General features: G+C 35.6%; 1 protein-coding gene across 1 annotated transcript in view; it reads right to left on the reverse strand.

Moving 5' to 3' along the window:
• Positions 1–1,246: 1,246 nt before the first annotated feature.
• Positions 1,247–19,372, reverse strand: part of ARID2 (AT-rich interaction domain 2) — a 165,581-nt gene continuing 147,455 nt past the window's right edge. The window contains exons 17-21 of the mRNA XM_021704874.2: positions 17,030–17,168; positions 16,851–16,936; positions 14,411–14,534; positions 14,232–14,323; positions 1,247–2,870 (exon numbers count right to left, since the gene is read on the reverse strand). Coding sequence (XP_021560549.1) covers positions 2,726–2,870; positions 14,232–14,323; positions 14,411–14,534; positions 16,851–16,936; positions 17,030–17,168 — 586 coding nt within the window. The 3' untranslated portion in view covers positions 1,247–2,725. The remainder of the gene's footprint in view (positions 2,871–14,231; positions 14,324–14,410; positions 14,535–16,850; positions 16,937–17,029; positions 17,169–19,372) is intronic.

Genomic DNA, 19,372 nt, shown 5'->3' on the forward strand with positions numbered 1-19,372 from the left:
TTATTGAGTGCCAACAGAGCACTAGGCACATATATAACACAGAATTGTACAGTCTCTATGTTGTAGACTATATTATTTACATAGATTTCTCAAAGTAACATTAAAGCATGTATTTACAGAACTTTAGACAAAATAACAATACTGGAAATCAGCAAGTTTCTGTCTAGCGAGGAGCACCTTTTCATGAATGAGAGGGTTATGCAGAACTTACTGTGCAAGAGCACTTTGATTCCATTACCCAGAAAGTCGTTATTTCATTATATAATAGTTCTATAAAGCTACACGAGAAAAACCTAAGTGGGAAGCCATAATTGGTTTCATTAAGTCAAATACATTTAGAAAATTCTCTGCTGAGACCAATGCTCAAAGGGACTACAGACATATTTACATATCATAGCACAGAAGCTAGAACTACGGCATGCAATTCCAATGAGGTGGATGAATGGTGAGTGTGAAAACCATGTTTCTGAGCCCGGAGTTTCTTCTCTTTTCTAATTACCTTGCAGTTTCTTATTTTGCAAAGAAACATGTACCTTTAAAACATACAGTGATGTTACACAAAATTACTTTAGAAAAATTTGAGATTTTTTAGAGAAGTACAACGAATACTCTCCAACTGGTATCAACAACTGAGAGCCTTTTAAGTTTGCGGGAGTTGAGGACCATTTTAGTGTTATCCACATGATCTCTGTGGCATCTACTGGGTAGCCCCAATCTTGGGAGGTGGGCCAAGAATAAACCCCACAACCCTTGGAAATGATGGTGGCTAACGCTGGCTGACAAAGTCTCTTTAGCGTTCATTACTACTCGGCAGAGTGTAGCTCCAGGGATCCCCCTGCAGGGAGAAATTAGATTTTCTTTCAATACCAGTTGAATCAAACTATTAAAAAATTTTTTTGTATCCAAACTGAGATCATCCTTTTACTCTAAGAATCTGCCCCTAAATTCAAGTTGAAGATTTGGTTGCGTTGTGGTTCTGAATGAACAATCAAAGAAACACAGTATCAAACAATAACCTGGCTCTGCTTTACATCATAACAAATGGAAAATACTCTCCATCTTCTGCTATCTCATGCAAATCTGTCATGTAAAGGACCTCTTTTATCTGTTCTCTATTTAACGTATCATAAATGGACATATAATTAAATAGGTGACTGCACCTTGTCTTCAGCTAAATTTGGGATTCTCTCTATATTTTTAAAGAATGTCTTCAGCATACTCAGAAATGAAGGACTCAAGAAAATGTTCAGTCTTTTATTTAAAAACTATAAACAGTCACCAAAGTAAATAAAGCCATTCTATAACATAAACTGTTAGGTCTATATTTTTTACTGCACATCCTAAGGACACAGCAGAAATGGTGGTTGGGAGGCCTTCCACATTTTTGGATGCTAATAGAACAGGCAATAGGCAGTTATAAATGGATACATTTCACGCTGGGGGGGGGGAAGAAGACAATTTAAGGAAGTGAGCAGTTTCTGAGCAGGAATGTGGTACAGTATTAAGAATGGAAGAATAATACGATAAAATTCCACACTATATTAAGATAGAAAAAGTAGTGAAGAAAATATCATACCTGCACATAATGCATATATAACACAGGAGAAAACCTGTATAAAATTCCATGTATTTAAACCAATTTACAAATACAAAAAATTCTGTCCAAGCTCTGAGCTTGCACATGACAAACGTTTACAGTGGATACATGTTAGGGAAAACCAAAAAATACCTTCAAATAGTTTTTCTTCTACAAAAATGACATGAGATATATTATTCCATACTCTTTCAGCCAGCAAAATGAGTTCTACAAGGTGTATAATACAAAACAAAACAAAACAAAAGAAACAAAAGAAAAAAAAGGAAAAAAAAAAGAAAAAAAATCACAGTTCCACAAAACTGTTTTGACTTTACAGCATCAGTACCTTTGCAGAAATATTTACACAAATTTAAAGAACATTCATCCACTGCGTAGAATATATCACAATTACTTACAATTGACAGGAAAGTCTAGAAAACTTTAGAACCTACCAATAATGCTTCTAGGACACCACAGAATGTACTTCCAGTGGCTGCAGTGGCATGAAAGGTGTTCATTCTATTCACAAATATTTACAGGATCTATTCAGACTGGTAAATTTTTATGATAATAAATAAGTGAAAATATATTGGCTCAAGTAAGAAAACCAAGCTACTGATTTCTAAACAAAACACACAATCCATAGTTAGATATTGGTGGCCCCCTCTGAGATCAGGGGTATAGGTGTGCTGAAAATTTTTTTTTTTTAATTATTCAAACCAGCTTAAACGGTTTTGTAAATATAAAAATGTGCTCCTTTTTGGATATAGATAAAAATATTTAATGCTTCTATTTCATCTGCTCATGTAGGTTTTACAATATTCCATGTATATTCCAATGTGGATGGTACTGAATTCTGATCATACCAGTCTCCATCAGGATTTATCAGATCTGAGAGACATCCTGCAGATAAGCTGGTTGACAATCCCACAGCAGTTTTTTTTTTCTTTTTCTTTTTAGATTTTTTTAAACAGAGAACAAAGGGATTCGCTCAGAGATCAGAATACGAAGCTTCCTCTCAGCATCATGGGAGGAGATAAAATAATTCATTCTATGGTCTCTGTTCCATTAAGACTTGGTGCTTTCTTCAGTAACAGTATGTGAAATGTATGTGACTTTGAGTCCCCACTACAGAAGTGGAATTATTTTTCACTGCAGCATTTCTAAGTCTTTTTCTTGTTCTTTACTCTGAACTGTAAAATTAAGTTCATAAAGGCATTTGGCAAGGGTGGAGGAAGCTTCCATGTTGCTAATGGCTAGCACTGATAAGTTGTTTTCATGTCTCTTTAACAATCTGGAAAAAAAAAAAAAACAGAGGTTCCAAGGTCAGTGATGATTCTTATGGACTTTGCACATTTAAAAACTAACATTTTTTATTTCATTGAGATATTTATTTCATGTGTTCAGCACACTTTGGTGAATGGAATACACTATAAACTTACTTGGATAAAAGATGTTTCCAAGCGTGACAGAATTTCCTTGTATCCATGTAGCGATTTTTCAGTGAACAAATGTTTTTACCACATACCACATACTGCTGCTGTTAATACACTCGGAGAAGTCGCATGTATAAAAGATGGTTCAAAGAATGCTAGTAGCAATGTGGTCAGTTTTCAGACCAAAATGGAATTAAACCAGGAATTAATAATAGAAAGTTGACTGGAAAATCCCCAAGTCCATGACGTAAACAACACATGGGCAACACAAAGTTATACATTGGTCAAGAAGAAATCTCAAAAGAACTTTAAAAATATTTTGGATTAAATAAAATAAAAATACAACTTATTAAAATCTGTGGAATTCCGTGAAAGCAGTGCTTTGAGGGAAATCTATAGCATTAACTGGATGTATATTATCATAAAAGAAGATCTAAAATCAATAATCAAAATTTCCACCTTAGGAAACTAGTAACAGAAGAGCAAATTAAATCCAAAGTAAGTAGAAGAAATAATTCAAGCCAAAATCAATGAAACTGAAAAGAGGAAATCAATGAAACCAAAAGTTGATTCTTTGAAAACATCAATAAAATCAAGACGTCTTTAAGACATGCTATCTAAGGAAAAAGAGTGTGTATATAAATTACTAATACTGGAAATGAAAGAGGGAAAGGTACCAAAGATCCCTACAGATCCCATGGGCATTAAAGGCAATTAAGAATTAGTATGAATAACACTATGCCCACAAATTTGAAACTCCAGATGAAACATACCACTTCCTTGAAAGAAACAGGCTTCCAAAAGTTACACAAAGTGAAACAGACTATCTGAAAAGGCCTATATCTATTAAAGAAATTGATAAAAAAATAATAACCTCCCAAAACAGAAAGCACCAGGTTCAGGGGTTCTCTGGTAAATTCTGCCAAATATTTAAGGTTCCTCAAAAATTAAAAACAAAACAAAACACCATATGATCCAGTAATCCCACTACTGACTATTTACCCAAAAGAAATAAAAAAGCTAATTTGAAAAAGATATGTGCACTTCTATGTCTACCGAAACATTATTTACAATAGCCAAGGTATGGGAGCAACCCAAGTGTCCAACCACAGTTCAACAGGTAAAGATGTGGCATATAAACAAACAGTATCACTCAACCATGAAACAAAAGAATGAGATCTTGCCATCTGCAACAACATGGATGGACCTAGAGGGTATTACGCTAACTGCAAAGTGTCAAAGAGAAAAAGACAAATACATGATTTCACTAATATATGGAATCTAAAAAACTGAGAAAACAAAACTCTATTATATAAAGTTTTTAAAGAAACTATACATACTTCCGCACCCAGTAATGCAGGAAGAGGAGGAATCTGGGAAATGACTAATTTAACCTATTCAACTTACAGAGGAATTTGAGGCTATCCTGAGGCACACCAAACTGAAATGACTTTCTAGCTAAACAGTAGTAGCAGAATTAGGGAAGATCATCTATTTGACTTTTCTCCGTTGTACATTTCTAAATATGGGAAGACTGCCAGGCATAATTCTGTAACAAGCTTCATGCATGCTTCCAGAAAATTCAGATCATGTTTCTACAGAAGTCAAATTCATAGAATCAAAGAGTGAAATGGTGTTTACCAGGGGCTGGGGGAGAAAGAAATGAGGATTAATGGTCATAAAGTTTCAGTTCAGCAAGATGAATAAGCTTGAGAGATGTACAGATGCACTGTACCTACACTCCACCATAACGTATTATACACTCAACAATTTGTTAAGAGGGTAGATCTCATGTTAAGTGTCCTTGCCACAATAAGGCAAAATTAAATAAAAATTCAGATCATGTTAGAAAACAGCTGGCGAGAAATAAGATGGTTGCTTTTTTTTTTTTTAATTAGAGAGAGAGAGACGGTGAGCACGTGTGTGTGGGGGGAGGGGCAGAGAGGGAATCTTCAAGCAGACCCCCTGCTGAGCATGGAGCCTGATGCAGGGCCCAATCCCACAACCCATGAGATCATGACTTGAGTTGAAACCAAGAGTCAGATGCTTAATCATCTGAGCCGCCCAGGTGCCCCTAAGACGGCTGCTTTTATATGAAAATAAAAATTATATTCTAGAGATGATTCAAGTTTCTTTCCCTTCATTAAGTGAAGCTTATCACCTGAATGAGACATTACTCATAAAAGCAGCTATTTCTTTTTAATTTGTAAACTTAAAAAAGAAATTTTCTACCCCTAAAATTACAATACTGATGTGGCTATGCGCCTGGGTGGCTCAGTTGGTTAAGCAACTGCCTTCGGCTCAGGTCATGATCCTGGAGTCCCGGGATCGAGTCCCGCATCGGGCTCCCTGCTTGGCAGGGAGTCTGCCTCTCCCTCTGACCCTCCTCCCTCTCGTTCTCTCTGTCTCTCATTCTCTCTCTCTCAAATAAATAAAATCTTAAAAAAAAAAAAAAAAAAAGAAGAGAAATGATAAAAGTGAGAACTGCCCAGCAAAAAACCAGAGTGATGCTGAGGGGTGAGGAGAAAAGGTAAAAATAAGCCCAAAATGGAAAGATGAAATAGTTATAAGAAAAGTATAGTAAAATGTCAATAAAAAAAGCTAGGTGATTGGTATATATAGGTGTTCATTGCAGAATTATGTCAAGTTTACCTTATGTGTGAAAACTTTTACATTAAATGTCAGAAAAATGTCAGGAAAAAAAAAATCAACCAGCATGAGATTATCTAAGAGCTGCAGTGCCTTAATTAAAATAACCCTGGGTAAAAGAAACTAAAGAAGAGGGAGGAGCTTGACTTCTACATTTTGAACGAACATTGTAGGGAAACAATTTACGGGAACAGACACAGAAATTCAAAGCCAAAATGAACGCATGGGGATTGTACCATTTTTGCCATTCGAAAGCAAAGGAAGAAGTAAAACAACTGTAAAAAAAAAAAAAAGGAAATTGGGGCCCTTGGGTGGCATAGTTGACTAAGCATCCAACTCTTGGTTTCAGCTCGGGTCGTGATCTCAGGGTCATAAGATCGAGCCCTGCGTCTGGCCCCCCCGCTCAGTGTGAAGTCTCCTTCAGAGGCTCTCTCCCCCTCCTTTTGCCCCTCCTGCTCATGCTCTCTCTTTCTCTCAAATAATAAATCAATCTTTTAAAAAAAAAAGGAGATTAAAGACAAAGGAGTTGAGCATCTTTCATGTTTTTTGTTATTTTGATATTCGCTTTTATATAGTTTCCATACTGTACATACCCCCCCAATGGCTAAAACTAAAAATTAAAATTATACCAAATGTTGGCAAGTATGTGGAGCAACTGTGACTCTCATACATCGCTGGAGGGATTATAAATTGATAAAATCTCTTTGGAATTGTTTGGCATTATGTACTCAAGTTATAATATCCTATGAATCACCAATCCTTCTTAAAAGTCAATAGAAATATACATATATATATGACCAAAAACATGTATAGAATGTTCATAGAACCACTATTTTTAATAGCTCCAAACTGAAAACCACCAATATGCCTACCAAAAGTAAAATGGAAAAAACAAAATTGAGTATATTCTTAGAACAGAATTCTATACTGCAACAATATGAACAACATACTGCTACATATAACATGAATGAATCTCACAAATAATGCTGAATAAAAAAGCTAGTACAAAAGAATGTACACCATACGATTCTACTTACATAGAGTTCAAAATCAGGCAAAATTCTATGGTGTATCATCAGGATCGTGGTCCCATTGAGGAAAATGGGATAAAGACAGGTGGAGAATCAAAGGGGCTCTGTGGTATTGGTGTTCCTCTATTTCTGAACTTGCATGGTTGGTTATGTGGGTGGTTCACTCTGTGATAATTCATTGAGCTTTATACTTCTGTTTTTTAATACTTTAGGTATGATCTACTTCAAAAATTTGTTAAACAAATTTTTAAATGAACTATGAAATTTCTACAATTTTTTCTGGAAAAGAAAAAATAGTCCTATAAAACTTGATTTAAAAATAACTTATTTAATTTGAAAGATACATGCACCCCTATGTTTGTTGCAGCTTTATTTCCAATAGCCAAGACACAGAAGCAACTCAACTGCCTATCCACAGATGAATGGATTACAAAGATGTAATGTGAGTGCATGAGTGTGTGCGCACACACACACATATACACAGTGGAATATTACTCAGCCATCAAAAGGACTGAAATCTTGCCATCTTCAAGAATATGGGTAGACCCAGAGGATATAATGCTAAGTAAAATAAGTCAGAGACAAATACTGTATGATTTCACTCATGTAGAATTTAAGAAACAAAACAAATGAACAAACAAAGAAAAAAAGAGACAAACAAAAAACCAGACTCTTAAAAACAGAGAACAAACTGGTGGCTGCCAGCAGGGAGGTGGGTGAGGAAATGGGTAAAATAGTTAAAGGGATTAAAAGTACACTTACATTAACGAGCACTGAGTAATGTATAAAATTGTTCAATCATTATATTGTACACCTGAAACCAACACTGTATGTGAACTAACATCAATAATAAAAACAATCACAAAGTGGGATCAAATTATTTTCCCTCTATAATTAATGAACATTTTGAAAAAGAAAAATCTTTCAGTATGAAAAATTTCACAAATTACAATAATTTTTCCACATGTTAAAAAGTATTCTTTTGGGCACCTGGGTGGCTCAGATGGTTAAGCATCTGCCTTCAGCTCAGGTCATGATCCCAGGGTCCTGGGACTGAGTCCCGCATCGAGTTCCCTGCTTAGCAGGGAGTCTGCTTCTTCCTCTGCCTGTCTCTCTCTCTCTCTCTCTCTCTCATGAAAAAATAAATAAAATCTTTAAAAAAAAAAGTATTCTTTTATTTTTATGTCACATGGATAAAACTAGAAGACTAAATTTAAATCACCAGGATGATTTTAAAGTAACAATTTCTTTTTCTTTCTTTAAAAAAAAAAAGATTTTACTTTTTCTTTAGTAATCTCTATGCCCAACATGGGGCTCGAACCCACAACTCTGAGATCGAGAGTTGCATGTTCCACCAACTGGGCCATCCAGGCACCCCATAACAATTCCATTTTTGATATAAATTAATATCTTCTACTTTTGGGCGTTTTAAAAAATAAGCACTCACTAGATAAAATATGCCTCTTTTGTTGTATAAAATGGTATTCTTTCAATTTCAAATTTCAAGGTTTTTTTGATATGTTTAACAAAGGATAAATATTGTGGCACTTTAATACACTTAATAGATAATGAAAAATAATTTGTAAGCATTAATGAAAACAATTTAAGACACAAATTAGCAGTTTGAATGCAGGTTTTTCTCCTTTCCCTCCCAAAATAGTACCAAAATGAGTTAAAGAAAATTTTCTGAAGAAACTAAACCAGAAAGGCGAGGTGTAGGACAATCAGACAAAAAACAGGATTGGGTGAAAGTAACATACTTAACATGGTAAGGTCCTCCTGGTCCCCTCTCCCATTCTGTTTCCATAACACAGGATTTTACACTGACCCTCCTCCAAAGGCAAGAAAATCAGAGATTTTTCTCTGGAGAAACAATCTCTCTCTAGAGACTGACATTTGAAGGACTTCTAATAAACAAATTGGTTCATTAGGGGTCACCCAAAATGGCAATCACCAGTGACAAGTGGAGATCAAGCATTCAAAGCTTCTAATTGGCTTGCTGATATTTGATTCTTAATATAGAAAATGAAGCCCAAATGCTCATTTGAGGAATTTAGAGGAAACAGCAACTATACTTAAAGGGAGCAGAAGAGCAGGGTGTAATAAAATAGCAACAACTGGCACTCAGAAAGATCTCTTAGAAATGAAAGTAGGATAGCCTAAGTAAAAATTCAATAGATTTGATGATAAAGTCAAGGAAATTTCCAGGAAATATATTAAACAGACAAAAATGGAAACTAAGAGAGAAAGGAAAATTAGAGGATCAATCTAGGAGGATCTAGCATCCAAACAACAGAAATTCAAGAAATGGGGAATAGAGACCATGGTTGGCAGAGAATTATAAAAAGAAAAACATTCAAGAAAAATTCCCATTATGGAAGGACTTGAATCTCCTGATTGAAAGGATCCACTGAAATGAAATGCCCACTTGAGCGATCACAACAAAACACCTACACCAAGACACATCATCATAAAACGTCAGGATATCAGAAAGTAAGGTTAAAAAAAAAAAAAAAAGATCCTAAATATTTCTAGGGGAGAAAATAGATCACAAACACAGGAAAGGGAACCAGGATGTAATAGACTTCTTAAGAGCAAAGCTGCATGCTGGAACACATTAAGAGCAATGCCCTCACAGACTTAAAACAACAACAACAACAACAACTTTTCAGTCTAGAATTCTATATCTAGCCAAACTATCATGAGTAAAAATAAAGACATTTTCAGATATGTGGGGTTTTAAAATTATTGGAGGATATGCTTTAGTATGATGAGGGAATAAATCAAGTAAAGGAAATAGTTCAGATTTAAGAAAAAGGGATTCGGGCGCCTGGGTGGCTCAGTTGGTTAAGCGACTGCCTTGGGCTCAGGTCATGATCCTGGAGTCCCTGGATCGAGTCCCACATCGGGCTCCCTGCTCAGCAGGGAGCCTGCTTCTGCCTCTGACCCTCCCCCCTCTCATGTGCTCTCTCTCTCTCATTCTCTCTGTCTCAAATAAATAAATAAAATCTTGAAAAACAAAAAAAGAAAGAAAAATGGATTCAATATTGAAGGAATTCCCAAGACTGATATACTGTAAATGGAATTATTCTCTTTATCTCTTTATGTTCATTATCAGTGTATAGAAAAGTACCATTTGATTTTAAATAAGATCCATGTATTGTTTTGATAAAAGGTATATAAATCAAAAGGAGGAGAAATATATTGCAATTCTCCAGAGCTCAAACTTAATCAGAATGGAGATAAACTGGATTTAAACATTTTACATTATTCAAACAATCAGATTCTGAATTCCAAATTTTAAATATGCTCACATTTCATATTGTTCAGTATACTAATACTACAAGAATGAAGGTAAATTTCCATATATCTTCTTATCATCGTGCAATTTTCTTATTGCCAACAGAGTTGGCTTTAGTCTTAAAAAAAAAAAAAAAAACCCTGTTACTCATTCCATTCTCATCTCTGTTGAGAAAGAAATCTCAATGGGGAATTATCTTTTGCAGCTACGTGATTTCCTACACTCTCTTCTTCACACATATGTTTTGCCAGATTCTGTCAGTATTCTTGCTAAGCAAAACTCCACATCACTGGAGATGTCTGAATGAAGTTCTACAGTTCAGCCTTCACTAGGAGGATGAATGGTAAGAATTTAATGGATTGTTTTCATTCTTTTGATTCTGCTATTCTAAGATCATAGTAACTATAAAGATACCAGAAGACATCCGGAAGGTTTAGAGTTAAATATAAAATAACAAAATCAACAACAAAACAAAAACAGTAAAATGAAAACTTCTGGCTCAATAATTACATTACATCTAGACAAAGTGGCTCTGCTATAAGCCTAAGAATGTGCAATTTGAATGTGAGGAAAAAATGCTAAGAAAAAGTTATAATATTACTTTTATTTTATTTATTTTTTTTTTTTTTAATATTACTTTTAGAATTCCAATTATCTATACAAATTCCAGATCAGAACTCTGGAAAAGAGTGAATTTGTGAGGCTTCTTTCCTTCCATCTATCAATCAAATACTTACTGAATTGCTAGTACATTCCAAACAAAATGCCAGGCACTGAGGACACAAAAATGAAAATCAATATTCAATCCCTGCTTTCAACTATCTCACCATCTAGGGTGGTAATATGGAACATGTGAGGTGGTAGGGAGTACCTATGGCACCCTAGGTCATAGGCAGGCTAGTGAGGAAGATGTCAGGAAAGGAAGAGGTAACCCCTGAGTTGAATCTTAAGGATGAATAGAAAGTAGAGATTATCTACTACATATTAAGTGCTGTGCTAGGTGTTCAGGCTACAAAGATTACTCAGACAAAGTCTACACATAGGTCAGCAGGAGAAAACAGCCATATAAAAACTACTTTAAAGATTATTTATTTATTTGAGAGAGAGAGAGAGCAAGCAAGCAAGCCTGTGCATAGGTGGGAGGAGGGGCAGACGGAGAGAATCCCAAGCAGACTCACCGCTGAGTGCAGAGCCTGACGTGGGGCTTGATCCCACAATCCATAAGGTCATGACCTGAGCCAAAACCAAGAGTTGGACACCTAACTGACTGAGCCACCCAGGCACCCCTAAAAACTACTTACAAAATGGTAATTAATGTTATATCTCTTCAACAAATGGTGTTGGGAAAACTGGACAGCCACATGCAGAAGAATAAAACTGGACCACTTTCTTACACCATATACAAAAATAAATCCCAAGTGGGTGAAAGACCTAAATATAAGACAGGGAACCATCAAAATCCTAGGGGAGAAAACAGGCAGCAAACCCTTTGACCTTGGCTGCAGCAAATTCTTACTAGATACGTCTCTGGAGGCAAGGGAAACAAAAGCAAAAATGAAATATTGGTGGGACCTTATCAAGATAAAAAGCTTCTGCACAGTGAAGGAAACAAACAAAACTAAAAGGCAACCAACAGAATGGAGGAAGGTAGTTGCAAATGACATACTGGATAAAGGGCTAGTATCCAGAATCTATAAGGAACTCATCAAAATCAACCCCAAAAATAAATAATCCAGTTAAGAAATGGGCAGAGGACATGAACAGACACTTCTCCAACGAAGACATAAACATGGCTAACAGATACATGAAAACATGCTCAACATCACTCAGCATCAGAGAAATACAAATCAAAACCACAATGAGACACTATCTCACACCTGTCCGAATGGCTAAAATTAGTAACTCAGAAAACAACAGATGTTGGTGAGGATGTGGAGAAAGGGGAACACTTTTGCACTTTTGGTGGGAATGCAAACTGGTGCAGCCACTTTGGAAAACAGTGTGGAGGTTCCTCAAAAAGTTAAAAATAGAGCTACCCTATGACCCAGCAATTGCACTATTACGTATTTATCCACAGGATACAAAATGCTGATTCGAAGGGGCACACGCACCCCAATGTTTATAGCAGCGCTATCAACAACAGCCAAATTATGGAAAGAGCCCAAATGTCCATTGACAGATGAATGGATAAAGAAGATGTGGTACATATATACTATGGAATACTACTCAGCCATCAAAGAATGAAATCTTGCCATTTGCAATGACGTGGATAGTACTAGACTGTACCACGCTAAGTGAAGTAAGTTAGAGAAAGACAAATACCACACGATTTCACTCATATGTGGAATTCAAGAAACAAAACAGATGAACATAGGGGAAGGGAAGGAAAAAATAAGATAAAAACAGAGACGGAGGCAAGCCATAAAAGACTCCTAACTGTAGAGAACAAACTGAGGGTTGCTGGAAGGGAGGTGGGGGATGGGCTAAATGGGTGATGGGTCTTAAGGAGGGTAGTACTTGTTGGGATGAGCACTGGGTGTTATAAATATAAGTGATGAATCACTAAATTCTACTCCTGAAACTAATACTACACTATATGTTAACTAACTTGAATTTAAATTTAGAAAAATAATAAAATACTGAGAACTTCCAAAAAAAAATGTTACAAGACAGGTTACAAAAATACAGAAGAATGAACTCGATGGGGAAGGGGAACACAGCATAGGAGGCAGCACACAAAAGCTACTATGTGAGCTGAGTCACAAAGGGTTTCCAGATATTCAGCAGGCCAGCACCCCAGGGAAAAGGGCATGCTAGGCAGGGAGAATAGTATGAACATTGGAACCAAAGGTACAAAAGTGTGACCTGAAAGAGTCTAACTTGATTAGGAATCTGTATGTGGCTTATTTGGGCTGAAACTACAATGTAAACTATGAAGCACAAGGAAGGTGGGAAAATACAGTGAGAAAGGTAGTAAGAAACCATGTTATGAATGAAAAAGGAAGATGCTGGTGTTCTTGTATGGTGACTAAACCTTCATACTTCTTTCTTTCTGAAAAACGTTGCTTATTTTTCTATTTGAATGTTAAGAATTTTTCTTATTCACCTGTGAGAACACTGGATACACTAAATACAGTAACTTTTGCATTGCAAATACTGTTTTTTAAACTTCAGTTTTAAGTTTTATTCATCTTTACTTTACAGAAGTTTGATATACTCAAAATCATTGCTTTTTTTTCTTTCTTTGGTTGGTCCACCGTTTTCATGGTGGGAAAATTCAGCTGGAAAGTTACTGCAAGAAACGTAAAAGAACTAATAAGGCAAGGTACAACTGGGAGTGGGGGAGGAGAAGTAAGGTAGATGGAGGATACATCTAGGAGACGGGACTATTAATATGTCCGAGGAGCGAAACACAGAGAGAAAGTCACTAGCCAGAAGGCAGGATGTCTCCAAGGACAACTTCTCGACAAAAGAGCCTAAAATGAGTCAGTTGAAGATGTAGAAGGAATACTAGAAAATTAGAGACAAGCTCCAAGGGAGACAAAGTTCAAAAGGCATCAACAGGACTTTCCACATTTGCTCTCTCAGGATTAGAGTTATAGTTTCTACTTTCTACAGATGTATAAAATCCTGAGTTTCTCTTGCTTGATTAAATCCATTAAAAAGTATGTTTGGTTGTTTTGGAGCCCAACGTGGGGCCTGAACCCCTGACTCTGAGATCAAGACCTGAGCTGAGATCAAGAGTTGGACACTTAACCAACTGAGCCACCCTGGAGCCCAGAAAGTCAGTTTTAAACTTGAGAGCATTATAGTGAATCTTAGCAATATCTATGACTTTGATGGCTTCATGAAAATGCCAATCACCAAACTAAATTCCATCCTAATTCCACACGATTCAAATGACACACATTCATTTTCCAATTCATTCCTCCTCCCGTCCCCCAGAAACTTCTAAGGTTTCTCTTTAGTAAATCTACTTTTTGCTCTAAATTCTATGGTCAGCAAGAAAATTAACCTAATAAAACAAATTAAAAGATCACCTTTTGGTTGTTTTAACTTCTACTTTTTTGGCTTTTAAGAGATTATGATGGCCTGACCTTGGCATAAGCTTTTGGATATATTCACAAAATTGATGAGAAAAAACAGTGAATAAAAACACAGATATCTAATCTTATTGATTTACATGTAAAAGTAAGATAATCTAAATTCACTCTGGCTATGGAAAATAGATTACTCACCTGCGACCACATTCTGAATATTTACCAATATTTTTTAATATTAAGGCAGCTGTTAGTCGGATGTGTTTAGTTATTGGTCCCTCTTTTTCATCCTTAAAAAGAAAGGAAAAGAAAAGAATAAAGATCTAAATCATACAGTGCTCACACCTTTACAGATAAGGCTTTCAAGGCTTGCTTACTGTAAAATCTCGAAAGACAAGGTTTCTTGATCCTCTCCTAAGAGCCATCAGGGCAGCACTGGGATGATTCACAATGGCCTTCTGTGCTCTAGGAGTTGAGCTTGTGCCCCCTACAGCAGGCTGCCTAAATTGAGGAGAGAGTGAGAGAGATTGTTAACATGATGCTACAGAAAGACTGACAAGGATGACCAACCTGCCAGCCCCTAGGGTGGTTACTTTGCAATAAATAAAAGCTCCCATGACCCAGCATTAATGTTTACTTTGTGTCAGCCCAGCCAAAGGGGCTCTTAGTATCAGGGTGAAGTTTCAAGTCTTTTATTTTCCAATCTAACAATTTTAAAGCAAACAACAGCTGTTCTAGTGTACTCCATCTTTAAAGTTACTGTGCCAGTAAACATGCAATCAAAATCAATACAACATGGTATCAAAGCTGTGGAGTTCACATCTTTGAATGTAATGTGAAGATTTTACCAAAGAAGAAAATAGTCTACAATTTCAGTTGCAAGTTAGTTTTGCTAAACAATATCTGAGAGTAAAATAGTATTACCTAAGAATGTGTTGATACAGGGATAGGTCATCCAGGAAAAGATAACCTAACATGATAGTAACAAGAAATTATGCTAACCACTGTATTTCAAACTATTACTTTGTTACATCATCTTATTTTTCATCATTATTTGACAATATCAATCAATCCTTTCAGTGTATTTCTACTGTCCTTTATGAAAGATACAGAATGGAGGGAGTGCAGAGACAGATTTTATATAAAAGATTCAAACTATGCTAGATTTCCTTGGTCAAGGAGAAAAACTGCATCAATATCCATTGCATTCTCATGAGGCAATGGTGGGAAGAGCCATGACTCGCACATGAGGAAATGCAGTCTATTTCTGACACTCTAACTACCTGTGTGACTTCGAAAATTTCCACTTGCCCCTCTGTGCTCCAGGTTTCGCGTCTGTAACGCGTGGCAATTTCTGGCACTTTTAAATATAAGTACACTAATTCTGAATGTAAAGCAATCTTAAAATTGTAAACCACTTCACATCCATATCTAGATATACGTCTACAGATACGATTATCTATATACAGATACAAGTGTTATTGGATGTTAGGTATAAGTGACAAAGATTTTTTATTTGATTGCAATTGAGATCCCAAATATCTTTTCCTCCAAATTTAAGCAAAACCAAATACAGTCCAACATATTCTTATACACTACATAATATATACAAATTAAGTACAGTGAAAATTATAGAAAAATACATTTGGCAGGAAAATGACTTTCCCTGCCTTTAGGGTACAATCCAAACTCATGACTATGGCTAATGAGACTCTCGGCTAATCACTCCTCATTCTTAGAGTCTCAGTTTGGATGCACTTTCTATCAGAAAGCCTTCCCTGGTCTCCTACATTGGTTGGCATGGGCCCTCACAGTGTCTTGAGCATGTCCTCATTTTAGTAGTGATCACACTAGATAGTAAGAATTACTTATATCTCTCATTTGATCTCTAGACACTGAACAGCAAAACGTACCTTGGTCACAAATACCTCATACCATACTTTAGTGCCTAGCACATAGTAGATGCTCATTAAATAGTAATGGTATGAATGAAGTGTGTAAGCAGCTTGTGTTCCCATACTTCTAGTTCTTCTTCTAGAATTTCAGTTCTGTGAAGTTATAGACTAGATCTTGTTCTTAGACTTCTGTATCTCTGGCACAATGCCAAGTACACAACTCTATCTCAATAATGGTGACAAATTAATATCTCTTCACATTTTTTTTTTAATATCTCTTCACATTTTGAGAGTTAAGCATATTATTTAGGTTACAGAATCTACAACTAAAGGTCTCAGTTAGAAACAGAATAGGAGATAAAAACTGTGCAAATCTAATAAGGCTCTTACAGGAATCTACACCCAACTAGAACTTGACTACATGCCTTACAAGTATGTGGCTCATGAAATAACAGGTAAATGAATAACGATACAGTAAATGTAATATGTATACAATTCTCACATGACACCGTGGCCTGTCCTCAGAGGAGTAGCTGTAGGAAGAAATCTCTTTGCCATTATCAAATACATACTCAATTACTTTCTCAAAGAACAAAGAACCATATACACATTTCCAGTTTACAAAGCATTTCTCAAATATCATCTGTCATTACTTCTAATGACTTGTCTACAAATTAGAATCAAAACATTACAGCTACAAAGTTCTAACAGACTATGTGTTCTAGCCAGAATGAAAAGTTATGCCTTGGAGAATTTAAGCAGTTTGAACAGGGTCACACAGGTGGTTAATGGTAGAGCTCAACTGGAATCTAGGTCTCGGTCTCCCAATATGTTACGCTGTCTTTCACTGGTACTATGTTTTGCCTAGTTTCCTGACTTTTCTTTTTGTATGTGCAACGGGAAGTAAACTCATGGTCCTTACTTGGTAGAAGATTTTTGACTTCCTGCTTGTCCTGGTTCATCTTGTTTTAATCCTGCAAGCAGGGCATCTTTTGAACAGTGCTTATCCTTTTTGAGAAAGAGGAAGTAAAAGAATATGCATCAAGATCTTTAATGCAACCAGGTGAGTTACTGACCAAATAGTATGAAGGAAGTGTATACCTGTAAGTGGGTAATAAAAGAAAACCTCTGTCGCTGAAAAGGCTCACAACCTTCCCAAAGACACTGCCCTGGATATACATCTTTGCCTCCGTGTTCAGTTGCTGCATGGTAGAAAACCTGTGAGGGTGTCTGAAACCATCTACAAAAAATAAAAGTAGTAGAAATTTTCTGGCAGATTTGCATATATTCTTTAAATCAGAACACTTGCTCTCCTAATACAAAAGCCCCAGATCAATATACAAAAATACTACGCATAACAGTGTAGGCAAATCTCACATTCATTTTATTTCAAGGAATATTTTGAAATTATTTTAAAAATTTGTTTATATTTCTAAATCAAATCATTCAACTATACTGAAAACTTTTGGTAATTTCTTCTAAGTTTATTATGTTTCATTCTCAATTCCCTACCTTCAGTGAAAGTCAGCTAAGAATCTCTTGAAAGTAATACGTCATTTTAAAACACAATAGAAAACTATTTTACAAACAAATACCATATTCTCTTATACTTTTAGAAGCTGCTTAAACATTTACTAGACCTCATATTACATATAATAAATTCTAGCATATTAGATCCAACAATCTAAATGTTACAAATTTTGGTTAAGTCTGGCTTTTTAGTTGAATTCACATTATTTGTCCATGTTTAAGAAGCCACAGCCCTTTCTCTAACATCATACCCTACTCATTCACATACCTGGGGGCTTAACAATGTATAAAATGTCTGAGTGGGTACGTGGCCAAGGACACAACCTAAAGAAAGTCAGATACTATTTTCCCTTCTTAATTAGAATATATGGCAATGAAAGAGAATACTGGATTCCAGACAGCAAAAGGTTTCAATTATTAATTAGCAACTCAAATATTTGCATAATCAATATCCTTAAAGTTTACGGCAGAGCTCTCTTAGGACTTGAGTTTTTATGGATGTCATAAAAGTATGTCTATATTTAAGCCAGTTGTTGATGTGCAGTATATATGATAGAAATTTTAAAATAAATTTTAATCAAGAGTAACTGAATACTGAATTATAAAAGACAATGTCAGAAATCATTATACCATTCATATTCACTTATACAAATACATACAAAAGATTTATTGTGAAGCTGTCATGGCTTGGAAAAATTCATACTGTTACAATGTCCAAACTTCCCAAAGCAATCTACAGATTCAATACACACCCTATCAAAATTCTAATGGCATTTTTTGCAGAGAAAGAACAATCTTAAAGTTTATATGGAAACGCAGAAGATTCAGAATAGCCAAAGAATCTTAAGAACAACAAACCTGGAGGCATCATGCTGCCTGATTTCAAATTATATTACAAAGCTCCAGTAATTAAAACTGTACGGTATTGGCATAAAGACAGATACATACATCAGTGGAACAGTATAGAGCCCAGACATAAACCCACACATATATGATTAATTTATAACAGAGGAGCCAGGAATATATGATGGGGAAAAGGGAAAGGACAGTCTCTTCAATAAATAGTTTTGGGGAAACTGGACAGACACATGCAAAAGAATGAAACTGAACAACTATCTTACACCATACACAAAAATTAACTCAAAATAGAGGAAAGACTTGAATGCAGGACCTGAAACTATAAAACTCCCAGGAGAAAACAGGTGGTAAGCTCTTCGCTTTCAATCTTAGCAATGATTTTTTAAAATTTGATTTGAAAGCAAAGGCAACAAAAAGCAAAAATAAACAAGTGAGACTATATCAAACTAAAAGCTTCCGCACAACAAAAGGAAAAAGCAACCTCTTGAATGGGAGAAAGTATTTGCAAATCATGTATCTAATATGGGATCAATATCTGAAATACATGAAGAACTCATGCAACTCAATAGCAAAAAATAAGCAACCCAATTTAAAAAGGGCAGAGAATCTGAATATTTTTTCCAAAGAAGACATACAGATGGGCAACAGATACATGAAAAGATGCTCAACACCACTCATCATCAGGGAAATGCAAATCAAAACCACAATAAGATATCATCTCACACCTGTCAGAATGGCTTGTATATTAAAAAAAAAAAAAGACAAGAAACTGACAAGTGTTGGTGAAGATGCAGAGAAAAGAGAACATTCATGCACTGTTGGTGGGAATGCAAACTGGTATAGCCACTGTGGAGAAGAACAGTATGGAAGTTCCTCAGGAAATTAAAAATAGAACTACCATATGATCCAGTAATTATACCTTTGGGTTATTTATCTGAAGAAAATGAAAGCACTAATTAGAAAAGATATATACCCCCTATATTAACTGCAGCCTTATTTACAAAAGCCAAGACATGGAAGCAACCTAATGTCCACTGATAGATGAATGGATAAAAA

The sequence above is a fragment of the Neomonachus schauinslandi genome, chromosome 5, assembly GCF_002201575.2.
Source record: "Neomonachus schauinslandi chromosome 5, ASM220157v2, whole genome shotgun sequence".
Lineage (NCBI taxonomy): Eukaryota > Metazoa > Chordata > Mammalia > Carnivora > Phocidae > Neomonachus > Neomonachus schauinslandi.